The 21,040-nt window shown below is 40.8% G+C and overlaps 3 protein-coding genes across 5 annotated transcripts in view; 2 read left to right on the top strand and 1 right to left on the bottom strand.

The window, feature by feature from the left end:
* Window positions 1–2,099: 2,099 nt before the first annotated feature.
* tbc1d20 (TBC1 domain family, member 20) lies at window positions 2,100–8,930 on the top strand. Of its 3 annotated transcripts, none has more exons than XM_070902554.1 (9): window positions 2,100–2,427; window positions 2,699–2,884; window positions 3,115–3,195; window positions 4,150–4,336; window positions 4,533–4,634; window positions 5,637–5,778; window positions 6,265–6,368; window positions 6,610–6,932; window positions 8,676–8,780. In XM_070902554.1, the coding sequence occupies exons 1-8, from the start codon at window positions 2,364–2,366 to the stop codon at window positions 6,872–6,874; spliced, it is 1,131 nt and encodes a 376-aa protein (XP_070758655.1). In that variant the 5' UTR covers window positions 2,100–2,363; the 3' UTR covers window positions 6,875–6,932; window positions 8,676–8,780. The 3 variants fall into 3 exon arrangements, with proteins under 3 accessions (XP_070758655.1, XP_070758654.1, XP_070758657.1); XM_070902553.1 differs by having other exon boundaries at window positions 6,190–6,368; XM_070902556.1 differs by lacking the exon at window positions 6,610–6,932 and having other exon boundaries at window positions 2,108–2,427; window positions 6,190–6,368; window positions 8,676–8,930.
* A 133-nt stretch (window positions 8,931–9,063) lies between these two features.
* rbck1 (RanBP-type and C3HC4-type zinc finger containing 1) lies at window positions 9,064–16,560 on the bottom strand. The gene is made up of 13 exons (XM_070902552.1): window positions 16,383–16,560; window positions 16,253–16,300; window positions 15,694–15,838; window positions 15,350–15,446; window positions 14,809–15,007; window positions 14,201–14,328; window positions 13,925–14,098; window positions 12,652–12,812; window positions 12,421–12,517; window positions 11,714–11,893; window positions 11,515–11,613; window positions 10,329–10,472; window positions 9,064–10,201 (listed from the first exon to the last, which is right to left on the bottom strand). The coding sequence occupies exons 2-13, from the start codon at window positions 16,290–16,292 to the stop codon at window positions 10,121–10,123; spliced, it is 1,545 nt and encodes a 514-aa protein (XP_070758653.1). The 5' UTR covers window positions 16,293–16,300; window positions 16,383–16,560; the 3' UTR covers window positions 9,064–10,120.
* A 1,037-nt stretch (window positions 16,561–17,597) lies between these two features.
* The window catches only part of necab3 (N-terminal EF-hand calcium binding protein 3), a 35,192-nt gene continuing 31,749 nt past the window's right edge, over window positions 17,598–21,040 (top strand). The window contains exon 1 of the mRNA XM_070903292.1: window positions 17,598–17,729. Coding sequence (XP_070759393.1) covers window positions 17,598–17,729 — 132 coding nt within the window. The remainder of the gene's footprint in view (window positions 17,730–21,040) is intronic.

The raw sequence follows: 21,040 nt of genomic DNA, 5'->3' as shown, positions 1-21,040 counted from the left end.
TGCCCAATAACATTACAGTTCACTGTCTATGGCTAGTCACAAGCAGCCTACAGAGCGTGGGTGGCAGGATACGGAGTTAAATTACCTTTCTGGTTTCATTTAAGGTAGCCTGTAGCTGGCTGGAAGAAGTATTCAGGTGTTTTACGTGATACCGCAGTGGGAAAAATACTCCACTGCAAATAAAATCCCCCGCATTCGAATTATTTAATAAGTATGAAACTAGAGTAATCAAAACGTTGGCCAAAATGTGAGGGTGGGTCTCTGTCTCCCTGTGGACACTCATAGGGAAGACTTCCCGCGTACCTGAGAGAACTGATGGCTGATGGCTCTCACCTGTGTCAGAGGATGACGCAGGAATAAAAGAGGCGATTGAACAACACCGGGCAGCGCGTGAGAGAGACTGAACTGTCTTTGTCCGTGGTTGTGACGGGAGGGACGACTTTTAGTGTCGGCGACAGTGAGGACAGCTAGCAAGGGGATCCGTTCCTGTGTCAGGAGAGGAGGCTGGACACCCCCTTTAGGTGGACAGGCACCGGGGACTAGTAGGGAGACGGGGGTTGGTTCACTCTCTGCCATATTTCTCTGGCATCATTTATGTTAGAATATTGGCGGGCACAATGTTAAAACGCTATATGCTAGTCACACAAAAATGAGGCAACCAAAAGACACAATTTCAACATTTAATTCAAGCAAGAACCAGAAAACATTAACATTTAATAGAATCTGCCAATTTTTAAAACCAAACAACATTTTGAAGCAATTCATCATTACTAATGTCTGAATACTTTTGCCCTTGACTATTTAAAATAATAATTAACTAACAATATAAACATTGGTTTTAATCCCTCAAAATACCCCAATAGAATTAAATATACATGTGCCAACAAACCCTGCTCACATTAGACCCAACTTTGTGATGAAATTATGTTAGCCAGCTACCATGACTCATCAGACTTTCAAATATTATATCAAAATGTAGCTGATTCTTATGTCTATTAACTAGAAGTAACACATTTCCAATATCTCATATCTTCCAATATCAGTTTCAGGCTAGTTTAGTCCACAGACAACTTTTTTTAATTTTCTATGCTATACAACTGAAATGTTATCCTGACCAAAAGAAAAAGTTAGTGACTTCGAGATGTTTTAACATAGTAGATGAGTGCAGGTCAAGAAATGAAACATTTTGATGTTTCTCTTTTGTTTCTGTGACCTTCAAAGGACCAGAAAATAGCTGTGTGCTAACCAATCATCAAGTGGCTATGGGGGCCCTCTGCCTCCCCCTTTTGGTAGAAACGGTTCTGACCTGCCTGCAATTTGGAGTGGTCCTTATTGACTGATGTGCATTTTGATATTGTGTTCCATTAATGTGCAGTGTGTTGATTGCGGTGGTTTGGCACTGTGTGCAAAGTTTATCCTAATTCACTTGCAGTGTTGTGTGCTGGGTTGTGGGGTGGCCGCCTGTACCTAATTAGGGGTTAATGAATTTGTATTTTTAATAAAGGCTATTTTTGTTGTACCATATCTGTGTGTGTCTGTGTGTGTGTGTGGTGACTATTATCATGCCTCTGACTGGGTTAACAAAGGTGGTGGTAGCTTTATGCCACCTTTTTAAAATCTTTAACAATTAAAGTTCATTAAAGTATGACGTATTAATGTGGTAACTAATTCAGTATTAACCACGACTGTCAGATACAGCAAATGCAGGGGAGTAAAAAGTCCAATATTTCCCTCTGTAGTAAACTGGAAGTTGTCCAATTAAGAAAAGGAGGAGAAAATCCAAATAATGTAAATGAGTAAATGAAGCCCACTTAGTTTCATTCCTCAATCAATCGATCAATCAACCAACTATCATTATCTATGTAGGCTATCTATCTACAAATCAAAGACCAAGTATAATTATTATTAACAAACAGCCAGGAAGGTAGACGACTCCTCCTCGGCACCTCCCATCATCTTGACCCTACGTCACCACTCTGTCTGAGCAGGAAGGCTAGCTAAAGCTCATGTATCCTATTGGTTGCTCCCGTCAATGTAAACATGTAGCCGTGTGACTGTATTGCTATTAAGCGGTGTTTCCTAATTGTTGACCAGTTTGTCACTGGCCCGAGTAATGATGACCGTGTTGCTGAAAAAAGCAGTTTCGGAGCCAAGGCAGCGTAGTGTTAGCTTGATAAGTAACTTAGCTAACACTGAATCGCTAGCTAACTAACGGGCCGTGTTTGTATGAGGCTAACCGTGCTAATTAGATAGCTAGCTTCCAGTTGGCAGCTGCGGAAATTGGGCTACATTGGAGATAGCCAAACAAAGTAGGATGGCAAGAAATACAATCTAACAAGGACAAACCAAGAAGTGCAGAAAAGATGAACAATTCTAGCAGCGGTGGTGCCTTGTCACCTGTGAATGGAAAGCAAGGTAACATTAACGGTAAGTGTGGCATGATGCTAAGTTGACGTTAGCTGTCTTCATTCTGGGCCATCCTGTTTTGGGCATTTCAGCAGCAAAAGCAGTTTACAAATTATTGTTAATGCCAAAAAGGTGTCTGTTGCTGGTGTGTGCAAACCATGCTATCCATAACCGCTGTAAATGTGCTAACTTACGGTGGCTGCTTGTAAAATTAACGCAATATGTAGTAAGATAAAAGTAAACACAGGCTAATTAGCTAACATAGTTAAACACGGCGTTTTGTGTGTCTCAGACTGGGACACCAGACGGAAGAGGAAAATTGCGGATATCACACAGGCCCTCAGTGTGAGTCCTGTGGATGTGGCAGCTTTGAGGAGGATGGCTATCAGTGAAGGAGGTCTGCTGACTGATGAGATACGCTGTCAAGTCTGGCCTCGGCTTCTCAACGTCCCCCCTCACATCTTGGATCAAGAACCAGGTACAATTTCCCCCCGGGGATCAATAAAGTATTTGTGATTCTGATTCTGATTATGTTAGCTACAAATGTACAAACAGAGCAATGTAGGCTGCTCATCTACATGTCATAGCACATACCTTCATTTTCCCACCATGCATGACAAATATGAACACACAGGGTCTTAGCAGGTGCAAGCGCTTCCACATACAGTATTTGACTGGTGTATGGTAATGCTGACATGTCTTATCTAGAAAAAGTCGAGCGGGAGAATAACAAGGACTACAACCAGGTGTTGCTGGATGTCCAGCGCTCACTGCGGAGGTTCCCACCTGGTGAGTTAAACCCATACCTGTGAACAGTCTGATCTGAGAACAGTTTCATGGGACCCTGCTGTGTGTATATTCCTATAGAAGCACTGATACACCCACAGATGAACACCCACAACCAATCTGTGGAGCACCAGTCCTGAGCATGAAATGTAGAGATTTTTACTTACAGTATATTAAACACATTCATGTGTATTGCCACTTATAATTTGTAACTCGTGGGATTTTCCACTCTATCTTTGAAGCTGAAAGAAAACCACATATTGACTTTGTTAAAGCCATCTATTTGCCTCTGCAAATGACTAAATGTCATTCACTTTAGAAAATCTACATTTATTATCCTACAGATTGATGCAGTGTCAAAGCTTTGCTACTTGCTGTTAGTGGAACTTTTGCTGTTAGTCAACTTGGTACACTGACACTCTCTGGTGGGAGGAAAAATGCCTGTACTCTGGTGATCTCAGCCTCTGCAAGCTCTGATCTCTGTGAAGTTTGATCAGTGCCAAACTGTGACGTCTGTCAGCGATCAACAGGTCTGCCTTCAAAATAAAACTGTAGAATTTAATATTGTTACTTCTGGAGGGGGGAAAAAAACTCAGCATTAATGTACTGTACTGTATTTTTGTGTCCTTAAAATATATTCATGTATTTTGGAATTGCATTATTTATTTATTTATTTTCATTAATTCTCTCTGGCAGGTTTGGCTTGTAGGTGAACCAGCACTGAATGTTTCCATTCATGCTCTTTAATTACTCGGATTATCTTCTCTTTGACTGAGGAGTATAATACAACCAGCACAGTCTCTACATTGGTTAGTCATACAGAAGTATAAGTCAGCATGAACAAAATATGACTGAATTGGTTATCTGACATTTTATAGTAATGGGGTCATTGTGGTAGCAGAATACCCAAAGCTTATATATACTTACAACTGTTTTATTTTGGGTGGACATGTACAGGTATGCCAGATGAGCAGAGGGAGGGTCTCCAGGAAGAGCTAATTGACATCATCCTCCTAGTTCTGAAACGTAATCCCCAGCTGCACTACTACCAAGGATACCATGACATTGTTGTCACCTTCTTATTGGTCTTGGGAGAGCGCCTTGCAACTGCGCTTGTGGAAAAGCTCTCCACGCATCACCTCAGGTACTAACCATATACAGTATATATAAATGAATCTGCAGCAGCTTTACCTATTTTCTCAGTGTTTCTTTCTTTGTTATGTGTCCACGAGTCAGAATAAACTATATCCCTTCCTCCCTGCCTCCCTCCATAATCTCCTTCAACAATGGTCTATTATTGTACGCTCTAAAAATGCTCTCTGTTTTACCCTCTTTTTCAGGGACTTCATGGATCCTACCATGGACAACACAAAACATATTCTTAACTATTTGATGCCCATCATTGAGAGGGTCAACCCTGATGTGCATGACTTCATGCAACAGTAAGACTCTGCTGTTTTAGTGATAAAAGGCCAAATCAAAATATTTTCTGTCTCTCATTAGAGGTTACTTATAAGACATGAAACTTAAAATGAGAAACCCATCCTCTCTTTATCTGTAGTATGAACATGCAAGGTAAGGCAGCTATAATAAAGGCGGAATGTTAATGTTAACGTTAACGTCTGCTGTCCTAATTGAATGCATTTTGTTAAACAAGTGTATTCAGTTTGTTTCTGTCCGAAGCAGTATTGTTTTACATGAATCCTGCCATCCCTGTCAAGAGGGTAGCTGGAAGGTTACAGTATCTTTGGTGGTAGTTAATGTGAACTGTTGCCACTGTTGCTATTCTGCAAGAATCAGTAACAATATGAGCTTTGACATTTCAAGCCGCATGCTGAAGGAAAAAGTTTCCAAGAATTATGAAATGTTGAGACATTCAACCTTTAGTATCAGTGTCATAACTTTTTCAAGAAATGAAGGATGCATTAACCAGTAGGGATTATTGGCACACAGACACAACTGTATCTAGAGTAAAGAGCCCGTCAGCAATGATTCCAATATTATGGGTATTATTATTATTTGTATTATTATTAAGAGAAATTCCATAATGGATGATATGTTAATTTGATTATTGGTGGTATCCTCCAACTTTGTGACACACCTATAGCAATATCTTCTTCCAAGTGTTTTAAAACAATTAAGATTAATGTTAAACCTCAGCATGCTTAAATCAAAAGATGGTGGTAATGGGTGACTGTGTGCTTACAGCAGACTGATCCTATTATGACAGCTTGAGTTACGTCTGTAAAGACTTAACAACACAGGCCATTAAGTCCTCTGCTTGGAGGGCTAACATGACTGTTGCCTATTATATCTTTCAGATCCAGAGCTAATTGATAATTTCTTGAGTGCTATACATTGCCCCTGAAGCGGAGCAGGAGCACAAATTGTAGTTTTGTGTGCTGATGTAAGTTGATCTCTGTCATGTACTGATTGATTCTTAGGGCTGAGGTGGGCACCGTCTTCGCTCTCAGTTGGCTGATCACCTGGTTTGGCCACGTCCTTTCAGACTTCCGCCATGTTGTCCGGTTGTATGACTTCTTCCTGGCCTGCCATCCATTGATGCCCATCTACTTTGCTGCTGTGGTGAGTTTCCTATAATCAGCACTCAGAGGGACTGATTTAGAAACATATTTTTCATGGACACTACACAAACTCAGTCTGCTGAAACAATTATAGGCACAAATATTTGTATACAGCTACATTTATTGATGTGTGGTTCAGAGGCCAACAGTTACTATTTGAAGAGGTCCTTTTTATTGGCTGCTCACACACTATTTTCACACATTTATTGACTTACAACTATCCATGGCTGATTGATTGGTCCATCCTCTTACAATCAAGTCACTGCAGCTGTATTAAACCATAACAACAAATCAAGTTTGGCTAACCTGATCATCTCCGTCATGCCACTCTTAAGTCCTTGCATCTCTGATAGGTAATAGCAATGTGTAATAACGAATGTGCCTGTGTGTGTTATTGGTACTTGTGCTGCAGATCGTACTGTACAGAGAGGAGGAGGTGTTGGAGTGTGAATGCGACATGGCCATGGTTCATCATCTGCTGTCTCAGATTCCCCAGGATCTGCCATATGAGACACTCATCAGCCGGGCAGGAGACCTCTTTGTCCAGTTCCCTCCCTCTGAACTGGCTAGAGAGGCTGCCTCACATGAAAGGTACTCAACTCCTTAGGGTTACCGCTTTACCTTTACAGATACTACCTGCCTTAGTGGTAGGAATTTGTTATCTCTCTGCTTCTTCATTTGCACTCTGACTATTGTTATGTATATATATATAGTAACATTCATATTTTGCTTTCTTCTACTTCTCAACAACTCCAGTTACTCACTGTTCTTTCCTTAACACTTTCACTTTCTGTCTTTGTCTCTCTATGTATCTGTTTCTTTTCCTCCTAAGCATGGCAAGCTCTACCTTTAAGGACTTTGACCTTGCGTCCACTCAACAGAGACCAGACTCTGTTCTCCGTCGCCGGCGCAGACAGAAACAGGCTGCGCTGGAGAGCTCAGCAGCGAACTCGGTAGTGACAGTAGCCCAGCCTTCAGCAGCACGGCGATTTGTTCGACTGGCTGTCATGGGTCTGACGGTGGCTTTAGGGGCAGCAGCTCTCGCCGTGGTCAACACTGCCCTGGAGTGGGCCCCCAAACTGGACTTATTTCCTTGAACTGCTCCTCTTTTTACCCCTATGCTCCAACCTATCTGTCCTTGACTGAATCTAGCTGGTGGGTCTGTTTCTAAGAACCCTTGAATTGATTAAACCACAAACCCTGCAGTCGATAACACTGTCTGGAGTGTACTCTCCAAACTGAACCAGTTAATGCTCCTCTCTCGCTGTCTAGGATGTAGCTAAACATCCTATACAGGGCTTCTAAGGCTCCAGCTGAGGGTCCTTTTAATGACTCCTGAAGAGTGTGCACCAGTGTAACAGCAACAACTGCTGGTGTTCTGAAATGAATAATCCATCCTGTTACAATGGAGGGACTGTATTTCGAAGAACTATGACTGACGGTGTCATTATTAAAGTTTATTTATATATTGGTATTAGGATAATCTGATATTGAGTTATGCTCACATAAGAGATTTATGCTGAAAAGCTTGGTGGACTCACTACACTTGAAACTGCTGCCAATTAAGAGAGCTAGAGTGAATGTATGAGAGAGAGTGTGTGTGTGTGTGCGTGTGTGACTGCAACCCATTTCTTATCTATTTGATACCTGGACTGAGACCAAATAGAGGATTGTTAGAATTCTCTTTGTATAATTTTACTTTCTTTTTTTTAGTTTATAGGTATATGAGCAGCTGTGTAAAGCTATGGTTATGACACAGGCACTTTTTAAGGTCACCATTTTATTATGTTTTTAGGTCATTGAGTCCCTTTTTAAGTTGTTTGAATACGCCTTATTAGTCAAGAAGAGAAAAAAAGTGTCTTCCTTTCTGGGACCAAGTATCTTTAAAACATCATCATCAACATCAACTATCTGTAAGAAGTTTATACAAAATGTTATTGGTGTTCTGAGTAAGTAATTTTTTTCTATCTCAAAACTTAAATCTGACGATTAGGTCCCAGAATGGAGTACAGCTTTCACAGTCCAGGAAGTAAAAAAACAACCATATCGAAATTGTTTTACTAGAGCTTTCCAATGACATATTCGCCCATTTATTTGGTTGCATAACCTTAAAAATGTGTCTGTGTTTCATGGCCCCAAATGACTAGGGTATGTTTTCTGCGTCACTTTTCCTGGAGTCGATGATTAAATCTCTCCTTGTAGTTCAGCAACACACTCACTCACTCAATGCCTGGCAACAGAAAATATCAAAGCTGGGATAAATAGCAAGTAAAATGAAGTGGATATGGTCGTCCTTTTGTTGGCACCAGTTTGCACTGACTGCGTTAGTTTTGCTAAATCACCTTGAAATTAGTTTGATAGGCGCTTTGCTCACTCCTACTGCAACAGTGCTCCAGTCAGAAAAGGCGCCTGAGCCTTCAAATTAATGCTGTCTAATATTTTTGTTTTCAACAATGAATTTAGCTTTATTTGAACACATGCCATTTAGTAAGTTGGACTGCTTTGAGTGTAGCACTTGCTTTTCAAAGGCAGTCGAGCTCATTCCAATGTTTCAGTCATTTTCATTCAATCATGTATTTAAAGCAATAGGGGATTGCTTAGGTTTCAGTGGTATGGCACTCACTTGAATAGCCAATTCTTCAGTAAAATACACAGCAAATAGTTTGTTAGAGCACTTCATTCTAAGGTTTCTGTAATATTTGTGATTTATTTTACAGAAATTCAGAAAGAGTTCTTGGTCACATACATTGTGCAGCACAACAGCCAACTGAAAACTTCTCACGTCAGTTGAAGTCATTAGAGTGACACGTGGAGAGAAGTTGTTTTCGATATATTAGGAACTGAACACTTGAGCGTCCCATTCCTATATTAAAGTTGATTGGTTTATTGCCTTTGTAGTGACCCACTGATTCAGCTAATGAGGGATCTACAAACTGATCACGAAGAAGGTGACCTGGAACATGTCCAAGGATGCTCTGCAGCGCCCGGGAGTAGAGTTGTTAAGCAGTATTGTAATGCACCATGTATCTGCACTCAGTGGTTTTTGTTTATTTTCATGCACTAAATGATTTATCTGCCTTTTTATGTTTATTTTGTTATAATGAATCTGTCATACTAATGTAAAGATGTACATGAGAATGCTAATAAACTAGAGTGAAAATGTTCAGTGTATATGTTTGGACACAGTTACACGTCGATGTGTAAACTAATTCATATGTACCTGATAACGTACATATTATGACGGCTAAATGTTATTTCATTGTGTTACAATAATGCTAGCATCCTATATGCTTGTACTTCCAGTTTATTAGAGTCAAGGTTAAAGTGAAACCCGACAAACTTCATAGATACAAGACAAACAAATATAATGTATATGTGATAATACATTGTTTCCTGTAGCTCTTGAAGAGTACTGATAAAATCCTGAAGACCTTACAAAAAATACAGCATCATTATTTGGCTGTGTTTCAATCTGATACTTGTTGTTAAGGGCGTTAGAGCAGCTTGTTTCACATGAACACATTCATTTAATGTAAACACTTAAAATAACATCTTTCACTATAGTCTGATTAGTCCACTGAAAGAAAATCTATTGCTATCACAATTCTGATAAATTAAAAATTTATATGTACAATTACAACTTAAAAAAACTGTCAGTTTGGTGAGGAAGACATCACTTTGGGCTCCAGTAATTGTAAGTAATTTGTCTGTAGTCACGGTGTTTTATAGACTAAATGATGACTTAATTTAATTAATTAGTTGTTCCCATGCTTCACACAGGAAAAACAAAGGGAATTCCTTATTTATGGAGTTGTTAGCTGTTGAGTGACATTTTTATTTACTGTATTTGAGCCTATTTCAGCCTTTTCTTCCAGAAAGATTAAAATAAAATGGTACTTTGGTGTGTCGGATCAAAGTTTGAGCTGAAGCCAAATATAGACAATTACAATATGCTGGCTCATCAAACTGAATTAAGATAAAAGCCATAACCAGAGGTCGAAATGTATATTAATCATTAATTCAAAACAAAAAAATGTATTATTATAGCAGAATATCCCAGTAAAGATTATTTTCTCACACTGACAGTCTCCTGACCTGAGGAGATGTGGAAGATTTTATATGTGGTTACTGCACCATTGCCTCAGTGACAAGACAGGCACACCTTTCAAATGTCTTTTCACTATACCATACAAGGCTAAAAGTAAAATGAATCAAAAGAACATAAATATTGCCAGCGTTAAGCCATCAGCATTAAGCCATCAGCATAAGCATCGGCTGGGTCTGTGTTTCTTCAGACAGCGCATGCGCTTGCAGCCATGCGTGTGTTCATTAGTGTGATTGCCTCAGTGGCAATTTTGGCAGTTGGGATGGCAGGGCTGATTATTGACTCTGCATTTACAGCCCCCAGAGGTGTCGCCGCTGCCCTGTAAAATACAACAAAGGAAAAAGTTACATGCACAGCTCAAACACATGAGCGAACTTTCCTGAATTCTGAACCAACACTGTGAAAAACAGTCTTTCTATTTCACATGTAAGTGAATGTTTTTTTACATTTGGTCCCCAGCGAGCTTGTTTGGTGACCCAGCAGATTTCTGTCTTGCACATCAAACAGCAGATCCAATCACAGCCATCTTTTTTCTGGACGATGATGTCACACCGTGGACATTTCATGGCCTCCCCGTTCTGTAGCATACTCTATATCGAGAGACAGTGAAATCATGTAAAATGTAAAAGTAGCCATAGGGAGAAATGCACAAAAATACAACTACTCAGACAATCAACACTGAATAACACTTGTGGTACAAAAAAATGCATTTCGAGAAGCTTGATGGCGATTTAAAAAGTGCACAAAACAGCAACATTAAACCGTTACATAATACCAGTTATCCAGCTAACTCAAAAATAATGATGTTGATCTTAGATCATGGGACAAACCCCTGGCCACCAGTCAGCCAGTCTGGGAAAGCATGGACCAAACTGAAGGAATCAGTCTGAGTTAAGAACACGAAGCAAACATATTAAACATATTAATCAAAAACATATTAAAATATAGAGTATACAACTAACTAAGGTCAGTGCCGGAACTCAAATTTTGTAAACATTAATTAGGAATGATTTGACGTCTACTCTATAAAATAATAAGTGCAGATGGTAAGCCTTTGATTTAGGAAAGAAATGCCTCAAATGTACTTACGAACCCCAAATCGATGAAAGAGCACTTCAAAATGAATTGAAAAGAAAACAGACACTACTCCAGCCCTCCCAGTTTGTAGCTAAAGGAGTATCCTAGAAGCGATTCCAGTCCACACTCCAATACAAATATCTGTTTTTATTCATTATTCATCATAAAATATTTAGGCCATTAGACAAGATTAAATAATTAAAAATAAAAAAGCTCTGTGTGATGTCTTTTTAATAGTAAAATATAAACTTTTCCTTTTTACCAGTGTTTTAGTTGACTCCTACAGGATGTAATGGAAGCACTTAGCTACACTTAAGGCCCTTCAGAATTTCCTGTACTGGTTTATGTCGTACTGCGGTAAATTCTAGTGCTGCACAGGAAGTGATGTTGTCTTTGGTTTAGCTGTAACAGGGTTGTTATTGTTACACGTGTTTCTCGATCCACACTGATCAGCCAGCGCCAAGGAGCACACAACTGTTCACTGTCAAAAGTGCACCTGACTGCAGCTGCACTCCTACGCCAAGTCATCACACAGATCGACACAGGTTGACCCACCTCCAGCATCTGCTTAGTCTGCTGAGCCGCCTCGTCGTTCGCTGCCCGGATGCGCAGGTCATCCTGGTAGTCCTTACAATTCATGCCATTATGGATGGCCTGCAACCACACATAACTTCCTTTACGCTTGGTGCTTCTATTATTACTACACTGTAAGAAAATCTTGGTCGGTTTAGAACGGTGAATGTCAGAAAACTACCCTGCAGAGAATGCAGTTGGTTTCATTGCAGAGCTCACAGAGGAACTCGTTGACTTCATCCTCGTAGATGCACCACCCTCGACAGTTGGGGGTCTGACAGTGGAAGCTGTGCTCCGAGCGGCTTTCAGCGATGCTCAGACACAACTCCAGAAAGCGCTGGTGCTCCTCTTCTGTGAGCAGCTGCATCGTAACAGAGAGAGAGTAGGAGTATACTTACATATCTTACCTATGGAAAAGAATTAAAGAACTTGCCTGTTAAGAGGTTTTTTCACCCAGGGGAGGAAAAATTACTTTAAAATGTGCAGATTTGACATTTGAGTAAATGCCTACAGCCTAATATTACTGTAAAGTTCACCGCCACTGACTGATTTGCCATTTACTGTAGATACTGTAGATGTAGACTTTTATATCACGTGTTACTCTGTGGATGACAAAAACGTACTTAACTTCTATTCCATATTATTTCACAGTTCTTACATTTTACAGGAAGGTTTGAAGAAGAATGAGAAACCATTGTTGTTAGTCTGACCAAGCAGTGCAGACACACACACACACACACACACACACACACGCAGTGAAATGTCATATATAATTAGGCCTTCATTGTCAAAAGCTGTTGTGCTAATTTTCTGTGATCATTGTTCACTGAAACAACTGAAGTGAAAATCTGGACGCAGTTGTCTTTTTCGGCCATTTCTTGTTCTCACCGCTTTGATCTCTCGGTCCAGTAGCTTGCTCTCACATCTGTCAGGACAGGACACCTCAGCATCATTACTGTTCACTATTGTCCCTATTAAACACTCCCTGAACAAGAAAAAAACAAATGTATAAATGCATGAAACACTAACCTTTGCACATTTTGCTGATAATGGCATGCGTGTAGCCATTATAAAGTGCGGACAATACTTTTACGACATATGACAAAGCTGCTGTCAGACCTGCAGAAGGTGTGTAGACACTCTCTGAGCACGATGCCCTCTTTTGGCTGCAGGGTGGAGAAGCAGATGGGACACTCTGTCTCTGTGGTGTTGTAGATAAGGTGCTGGTCCTCTGTTGCCAACAAGTTCAAGTAGTTCCTCTGTCGTTCCTCCTGCTGAGCCTTCATCAACCAGAAACGGAGGGCGGCAATAACAACAAAGAGATTCATCACAGATTGTCATGACTCGTTACAAACATCATAACCCTGTGCTTCCTGAAAATGGAAATGGAAATGGAAAGAGTGTCGAAAACAAATCGTTCATCACCAAAGTTTTTATGGCCTCTACTCTGTGGTGGTGTTACGTTTACTTACCCATACTTCAATCTATTTAGTTGTGTAGTTTGAAGTGACATCTATTGGTTCTGCATTTATCATAAATTTAATAAAGAATGTTAGTTTAACTATTCATAGCATCCTCTCCTGTAGAAGAGAGCCACAATACACACTGAGAGCACTCAGATCACCACAGATCAAGTTTCAGTTTTTTACTTTCCAGAATGAGTACATGCATACAACATCAGGTTTTTGATGAATGAAGGAATTAGCTCTGCGGCTAACAAAGACCTACACACTCATTTTCATCTAGAAGATATCACAGTTTGCAAAATGCAAAAAACGTATAGCTTCAAAATTGAAATATTAACAAAAATGTAAAAAGCTTTTAAGCTGGGGGCTGATGTGGACCACAGAGTGTAAAACCTTGTTGGAAAGCTGGAAATCTGTACAATCTATCGCAATCCAATACAACTCTTCTGCCATAAAGTCTACTTTTATGATATATATAATGTCCTATAATGTTCAGTGCTTTTTTTTCACACTGTCATAAAGGAGTGAATTCAATTACTTGTTTTAGCATTGAGGTCATAGTTAGTGATGGTGTTCCTAATAGTCTGCATCTGTCATTTCTGTAAATAGGAAGAACAAAAAATTAGAAACACCTCTCAATATAATGTCGTCCAGTACAACAGTATTGAATTTACTAATTTCCGACAATATAAACAAAAAGTGAACTTTATAAACCTCGTAAAGGCAGAATTTTGTACAGGCGTACCAGGTCCTCAGCTAAGATGCCAGCTGCACTGTGTTGCAGGTCGATTGGTCCCCACACAACAACCATGTGTTTTAATGGGTCGCGGTGACCAGGAATAGGTAACATTTAGATATAAAGCTGGCATCAGGTTGAAAAGATTTCAGGACTCCTGGTGGCCTGATTTTGAATACAGCACTGTTACCTGTTCGTACTGCAACGTGGCCAGCTGTTCCTGCTGAATTCGAAGAATCTCCTGCTGGTCTGGCTGGTAGATGTCAGGCACCTCGTAATCCTCTGGCCGCTCCCCTCCACACATCTCACAGCCTGGACGCGTTGGTTTGTTCACGAACGTACACATAGCACAGGTCCAGCCCAACTACACACAAACACAGACATGCAGTATGCTTTCACAGCCCCAGGACATGCACCATGTAGACACTCACAGACATCATGTCCAGTGCAGAGTGTGTATTCTGACCTGAGGTTTAGGAGGCACAGCAGGTTTAGTCGGGGGTTTAGGAAGAGTGGGAGGAGCCGTCTCCTCCCCACCACCTCCGCCCAGCCCTCTGGGTAAAAGTTGCATCGACTGCATGGACTCCACGATGCCTAAAAATAGATTATCATTCCATTAAACTAATTTAACCGGTAAGTTGACTTCCACCTGTAATGGCAGGTATCGATATACTTTCAAGTAGCAAACACTGTCAAAGAACACACGTTTACATCGTGCAATTGTTTCTTTGTTTTTTTTTACTCATTATCTGATCAGAATTTGCCTTATTAAAGTATATTTAAAGTATAATTGATCAGATTATCTGATAAAGAAAATAACAACCTTGATCTGTGTGTATATAGTCTATAGTCACGTTGTGGGGACTCACCTTCCTTTTGGGGACAAGTCCCCATAATGTAAATGAGTACATTTTAGGGTGAAGACTTGGTTTAAGGTTAATGTAAGGGTTAGGCAAGTAGTGTTTATGGTTTCCTGGTAAGTTTCCAGGAAATGAATGTGAGTCAATGTAATATCCTCTAAAGTGATGGAAATATGTCTGAGTGTGTGTGTGTGTGTGTGTGTGTGTTACCGACCCTCTATCCGTTGTTGTTCCAGGTCCAGCTTGTGTTGCTGCCGTGTGAGATGAGCAGCGTGGGCGGAGATGATAAACAGGAAAGCCTTGTCTCCATTCTGACGGACTCCGTGGCTGTGCAGCGTCTCCTGGTCCCGAGCCAATCGCTTCCCGATCACCCAGCGCTGCAGCGACGGGGAGAACCCGTAGTCATGGCTGATCTGTGCACATAAAATGAGGGATAGATAGATCATTCAATGACACTTCGATTCAACATTTGTCTAGATGTGTTTATTTTTAAATGATTGTAACTTGCGATCATGACTGATGATAACAGAAAGCGTGTATTTGTGCCAGGGTTCATGCATTTAAATAAAGAAAATCTTTAAAATCGGTACATGACAGAATTGTAGCATAAATTACATTTCATGCTATGAATTACACAAAAAATATAAAACTTAAAACACAATAACAGCGGCCCATTGACCTACTATCACATACTATAGCATACTGTTTGATAACAATACGAAGATGATCTGCTGTAAGTGTTGTCACACCAGTACCTTCGCTTTAAGTTGTGCAATCGTCATGTCACAAGAGACTTCAACGTTCACTGGGATGCAATTATCTGACTGAGCATCCTCCACTCCAACCCACAGCCTATAGAACAGGAAACAATACAACCAGCCTTGTCTTATTTGTTTCTGCTTATTGCATAAAAGACACCTCAAACCCTCAAGTTGTTTTCAGATGTCTAGCTTGTAACCACCTTATCTATTACCTAAATCACAATTCAAAACATACCACACTCTACAAATGAACTTCCCCACAAGCAACAAGGTTTATGTTGTTCTGTTTTGGAAACATTTGGCCAAAACGAGGAAGTCACAGTTGTGTGTGTCCCCACCTTATGGAGTCCTGCGGGTAGGCCTGACTGTTGATGCTGACAGACACTGGAACAGAGAGTTGTGACAGTCTCTGGCACAGCTTGGCTGCTTCCTGTCCGTCCCCGCTGCTGAGGGCTTCACTCAGAGAGAGGGCCAGCTCCTCTGCTGCACAGGGAGCAGAGGAAGAGTTGTGTTAGCATTGGATGGGTGGGTGTATTTTGTGGTGCATTAACTATAGTTTTCTCTCTATACCTCGGTCACACATACAAATACACACATCAAGAGGGTTCCAGTTGGAAAATGAGAAATAGTTACATTTGACTGAGCTTTGTTTCAGTGAGACTTATTCAGTTTAGACAATGTAGGTCTATGACTAATCAAAACAATGGCCCACTTTCATTATCATCTGAAATGCTTGAGACAGAATTCAATGTTAAACAGGAACACATACAAACATATTATTTTCATAGGGACATAACTCAATTAGGTGTGTGTTTGTGTTTGTCACATATTAAGTAAGTGACATGAAACTAGGTTAGATCCCTCATAACAAAATCGAAACTAAGTCGAGCAGCTCACCTTCTTTCAAGCTGACTGTCGGTGTAACTTCAGAAGCCATAATTACACCTGAAACGACAGGTAACACAGAGTGTAAACGTTTACACTTAGGACAGAATAGCGCTGTCTGTAAGACAAGTTCACAGCCAACCTTCTCAGGTCGTGCTGCTGCAGTCCTGTCCGCATCCGACACTTTCTGTCGCCGACTTCAATGGCAAAAAGGGGACTTTATAGATCCAGTTGGAAGAAAAATGACAGCCCAGAGAAGACTAAACTACTTTACTGTTTGTTTGTTTTTACTACTCTTCTTCTACTGCTGCCGTCCAGCTCTCACTTCTCTGACAGGTAGAAGCACAGAAAGTGAAACTGGACTCAAGTTCAGGAAGAGAAAACTTAAAGGGGTCGCGTTGGACTCGCTCTGCCCCCGCCCCTCAGTCTCACTGCTGAAAATACTTTTATACTTTTACACTTCATGGTGTTGATTGTAAACACACGGTAAAAACGAAACCGATAAAACATCTAATAAAGTCATTATTCACACTATCGTTTCACTTTTCACTTAAGAGTACTGCAGACCACAGGGCTGTGCCGCACCAGTTCAATTATATAATAATAATAATAATAATAACAACAACAATAAAAACAGGTTTATAGTAATGACATAATAAAACAGTATGCCATAGAATAGCCAATGTAATGGCATATAAACATAACATAAAAAAGTCAAAACAATTACTCCCAACATCCAGTAGAGGGCGGTGTCTCTCAAAGGTTGGTCTCGTGGAATTTTACAGCTCACAGTTGGCGTCGACATGAATTCATCACGATAATACAGATTTTACAACGTCGAACTTTACATTCAGTTTAACTTTTAGTCTGACTGTATATTTGACCTCTGAACCATAAGATGCACGTGACAGATAATACATCTTTATTAGTGTCACTGACTTTGAAATTAAATTGATTAATGATCTCCCCTTGCAGCATATTGATATTCAGATAGTGGGTTATAGTTCTGATGTTATAGCATTTAAAGATTAAGTTTACTTGTGCTGAACTAAAGGTTATCAGAGGCTACGGAGCATTCGGTCCTGATGGAGGTGACAGGTTGGTCCAGATGCACGGCGCAGATAAACGAGCCAATCACAGCGGCTCCAGCAGGAGGGGCTGGCAGCTCCGCTCAGCAGCGCACCACAAAGTTGCAGAGCATCTCTGAGTCTCCGCCTGCCGGGCTTCACTTGATAGCTGTCTCACCTGCAGCCTGCCGCCTGTTCTCCTCCAGACATTCAGCTTTACCTCCACCTTTCCCCGTCAACAGTTTGGGCTATCCCACCCCCGATCAAGGTGTGCCTCGACGCGTTCAAAGATGCTGGCTTGTACGGAGATGATCACTATGTGCCTGCAGTCGGCCAAACAGAAGCATCTTCGGGCTCAGCAGCAGCAGCAGCAGCAGCAGCCGCTGCACACCGCCGGACAAGGGCTTACTATCTTTCATGATGTGAGTGGCTCGACTCTCTTACTCATACATCACCTGTGAAAAAAAGTGGTATTTATCCACCTAATTATCACAGCTATTAGCTATCCCTGTTATTAATCCAAACATTATTTGTCAGTGTCTTGCCAAATTGTAAAAGTCAAGATACATGCGATTAATCATAAGGTGTGTGTGTGGGGGGGGGGGGCTATAGCACAGACTACAGACAGAGCACCGTTACATTTGGACACTTTTGCTTGTTTCTTTAGAAAAATTCTATGGAAGTGAAAACACAAATGTTTTATCAAATGCTCTTCTCTTGTATACCCACATCACACACCCAAAGATGATACAGTATTTGGCTGTGAGTGTGTGTGTGTGTGTGTGTGTGTGTGTGTGTGTCAGCGGAAAGTAGGAAGAGCTGCAGCTGCTGCCTCTGCATGATAAATTAAGCTCTCACAGTTGGACAGATTTAGGGGCTGCTGGGGGTTCTCATCTTTTTGTTGCACACACACACACACACACCCCTAGTTTTTTCAAAAGCCTTATGAAACAACACACACACACAGAAAAAAAATCTTTGTATGCTTTATCAAAATTATGAAGTGAAGAGATAAAACTGAATCGCTTTGGGCCATATGTTTTATGGAGCAGAGTTTTGTTTATTGAGTGATATGACTTGTCTCTCTATTTCTCACACGCACACAAAGACACACACACACACATAAATACACACAAAGATGCACACAGACACACCTGCCGACTGATTAACCTGCATCACTGCAGTAGAAACTGTCCATCAACACAGTAATTAGCCGTCCATCACATGCCGTCCTGGGTTAGTGGGCCAACGCTGTGTCCAAATCTGAGCTCCTTCTAACTGACAGCTTTCTGTCTACTCTGCCACTAATGCAGTACACAGACGGCCTTGTCTAAATAAGGACACATTACTCACATTTTGTAGAGTTGTCACTGTGTGTCTGTCCCTGAAAAAAGTGCAGCACAGAAGTGCCTCCACATTCAGCCTTCAACCTTGAGCTTTTCTGTTGATGGAGCACAAACACGCTAACAGGCACGCTCTGCTCGTTCCCTCCTCAAAACCATAATTGGGCTTGAATTGCCTAAAGCGGCCTCTGTAGGAGATCATGGTGAGAAATATTAAATACTCCATGGCCAGACAAGGACATGCTGTTGTTTTTGATTGTTGTGCTTGTCTGTTCAGTGTCTCTTTTCACCTCCTTTTGTTTTTCTCTTTCCACTCTTATTTGGTGAAGGAGAAGCAATGTGCAGACATTGGAAACCTTATTCCTGCCTGTAGGTTACCCAGAAGCTCCACTTGGAAAACTGACAGATTTGTTTATTTAAAGCAGGTAGAGCTGTGCTGCTATGGTAAATCCACCAAAGAGAACCAGCACCAGAGAGAAGTAGGTTGAATGGAGTCAAATGGTCAGCTGATAAGCCTAAAAACAGGCATAAACATCTTGTGTGACTGGAGTAAAAGTTCTAAAGTGGATCAATGGTGATTGATTTTCAGAGAAAATGCTGGTGGATGAACTTTATCATTGCAGTGGTTCACATTGATTTTCAGCAGTCGACTGGAGGTGCAGTAGGATTGCTAAGCAGATGGGCCTATCAATTAATGTAAAAAGTATTTTCTTTCTAATCATCAGACCAATTTATTTTAAAAACATGCTTCCAGGTTGTACATGCAACAGACAGATACTCTTTCAATTGATAGTTTTCACATGATAATGAGCCAGTCCGTAATGATTCAGAGATTCACAGTATTTGACTCACATTCCCAGAGTGAGAGACAAAGCAGTGCCTCAAAAAATGTCCTGTTCAAAGGCCAGGGACAGTTAATGATGCTGGTGATGGTCGTGGGAGGTTTGGCTTCTTTAAGTTTTTGTCTCTTTGTTTTGTGTATTCTGTGGTTCTGAATTTCTGAGGCTTGCTTGATCACCAGCACTCTCTGATTTTCTCTCGCATGCGCGCGTGTCCTCCCTCCCCTGATGTTCATCTTTTCTCCTTCTGCTCTTGCTTCGCTGCTTTTTGAGCTGGAGAGACAAAACAAATGGCATAAAAGAATGAGGCATACATTGAAAAATATACATCTCAGTGAATCATTAAGAATCTCCAAGGAAAAATGGCAAGAAGAAAATATGGCACATACAATATACTCAACAAAATATGATACAAATTTCCTCTTTCTCAAATGCAAAATCTAAAGCCCTGCACAAAACATTGTGTCAGCAGAGCCTGAGAGAACCCACTGTCTTAACACCTGCCACCATGACATCAGAACAGCAGCACTCTGGGTAGCAGGTCTGACCTTTTCTGAGCTTGCTGTAAATGATACGCTATCGTCTGCCGACACTGTAGAGCCCAAAGACACAGCCAAACAACAAGTTTAACAGTACTGTATCTCGTCTCCACTGAATCAAGCAGCAGGGAAAAAATACTGCTCAAATGGGTTGCAGTGCCAAAGAGGAAAAGAAAATACTGCTGACTGAGGAAGAAAAAGATGTATAGGCCTAAAGCAATATTGTGTCATACCTACAGGAATATGAAGTGTAGATTCAAGTAATAAATAAGAAGGGTTGGTGGACAGCAGTGTGCAGCTCCGCAGTCACCTTTGAGTCCGGACGTGTGAATCAAAAATAGAGCAATGAGTGTGTTGTGATGTGGTTTGAAACGACCTGGCTCTTGTTATTAGTCAGGAGTGCAGCCGTAGAGAGGCACTCATTGAGAGACAGAGGGCAGAAGTGCAGACACTGAGCTTGTTGACCTATGGGAAATGAAAGCAAGGGGCAGGTTCTGCTGTTATTAATAACCTGTAGGTCACAACTGACGAGCATGTCAGTCCTGACCGCTACCTAACAATGGAAACAGAAAAGAATCGATAGGATACAACACATTTGTTTTCATTTTCGTTCTATAGCTTCTTTGTAAAAATCTATGATGAAGTCAGATTTGTTCATGTAGGAGCTGCATTTTGTGCCTGGTTGATAACTGTGCCGCTTATGGAAATAGATTCTTAAAACAAATTATAGTGCCAGCATATGTTGTATTTGTATAGCAGAAATGTGTCATAGTCCTATTAAACTGCTGATTTAAGAAATGTGTTGTAAAAGTAATAAGAATTTTAAGTTTAAATTGTAAAGCATGGGTTGAAACTAAATGCGGTGGTTTAAAATTCTAGTTTCAGGAAAATTATGTTTTTTCATCCTCTTATTGTCATAGTTTCGGCCATCGGTGACATGTTAGTCACCAGCTTCACTGGTGCTACAGGGGGCTCACAGGGACTCCGGTTGACAGTGATTTATAATGGAGCA

The sequence above is a fragment of the Enoplosus armatus genome, chromosome 3 (genome assembly GCF_043641665.1).
Source record: "Enoplosus armatus isolate fEnoArm2 chromosome 3, fEnoArm2.hap1, whole genome shotgun sequence".
Taxonomy (NCBI): domain Eukaryota; kingdom Metazoa; phylum Chordata; class Actinopteri; order Centrarchiformes; family Enoplosidae; genus Enoplosus; species Enoplosus armatus.
The sequence above is the reverse complement of the archived record's forward strand: the minus strand, read 5'-3'. Positions and strand labels throughout refer to the sequence as shown.

Coding starts and splice junctions, on each gene's coding strand:
- tbc1d20 (XM_070902553.1), top strand. CDS start 2,364: ATGAACAATTCTAGCAGCGGTGGTGCCTTGTCACCTGTGAATGGAAAG. Junction 2,428..2,698: donor AAAGCAAGGTAACATTAACG/GTAAGTGTGGCA, acceptor TGTGTGTCTCAG/ACTGGGACACCAGACGGAAG. Junction 3,196..4,149: donor ACTGCGGAGGTTCCCACCTG/GTGAGTTAAACC, acceptor GGACATGTACAG/GTATGCCAGATGAGCAGAGG.
- rbck1 (XM_070902552.1), bottom strand. CDS start 16,292: ATGGCTTCTGAAGTTACACCGACAGTCAGCTTGAAAGAAG. Junction 15,447..15,693: donor TACCCGCAGGACTCCATAAG/GTGGGGACACAC, acceptor CCTGTTCTATAG/GCTGTGGGTTGGAGTGGAGG. Junction 11,614..11,713: donor CCAACTGCATTCTCTGCAGG/GTAGTTTTCTGA, acceptor GTGTGGTTGCAG/GCCATCCATAATGGCATGAA.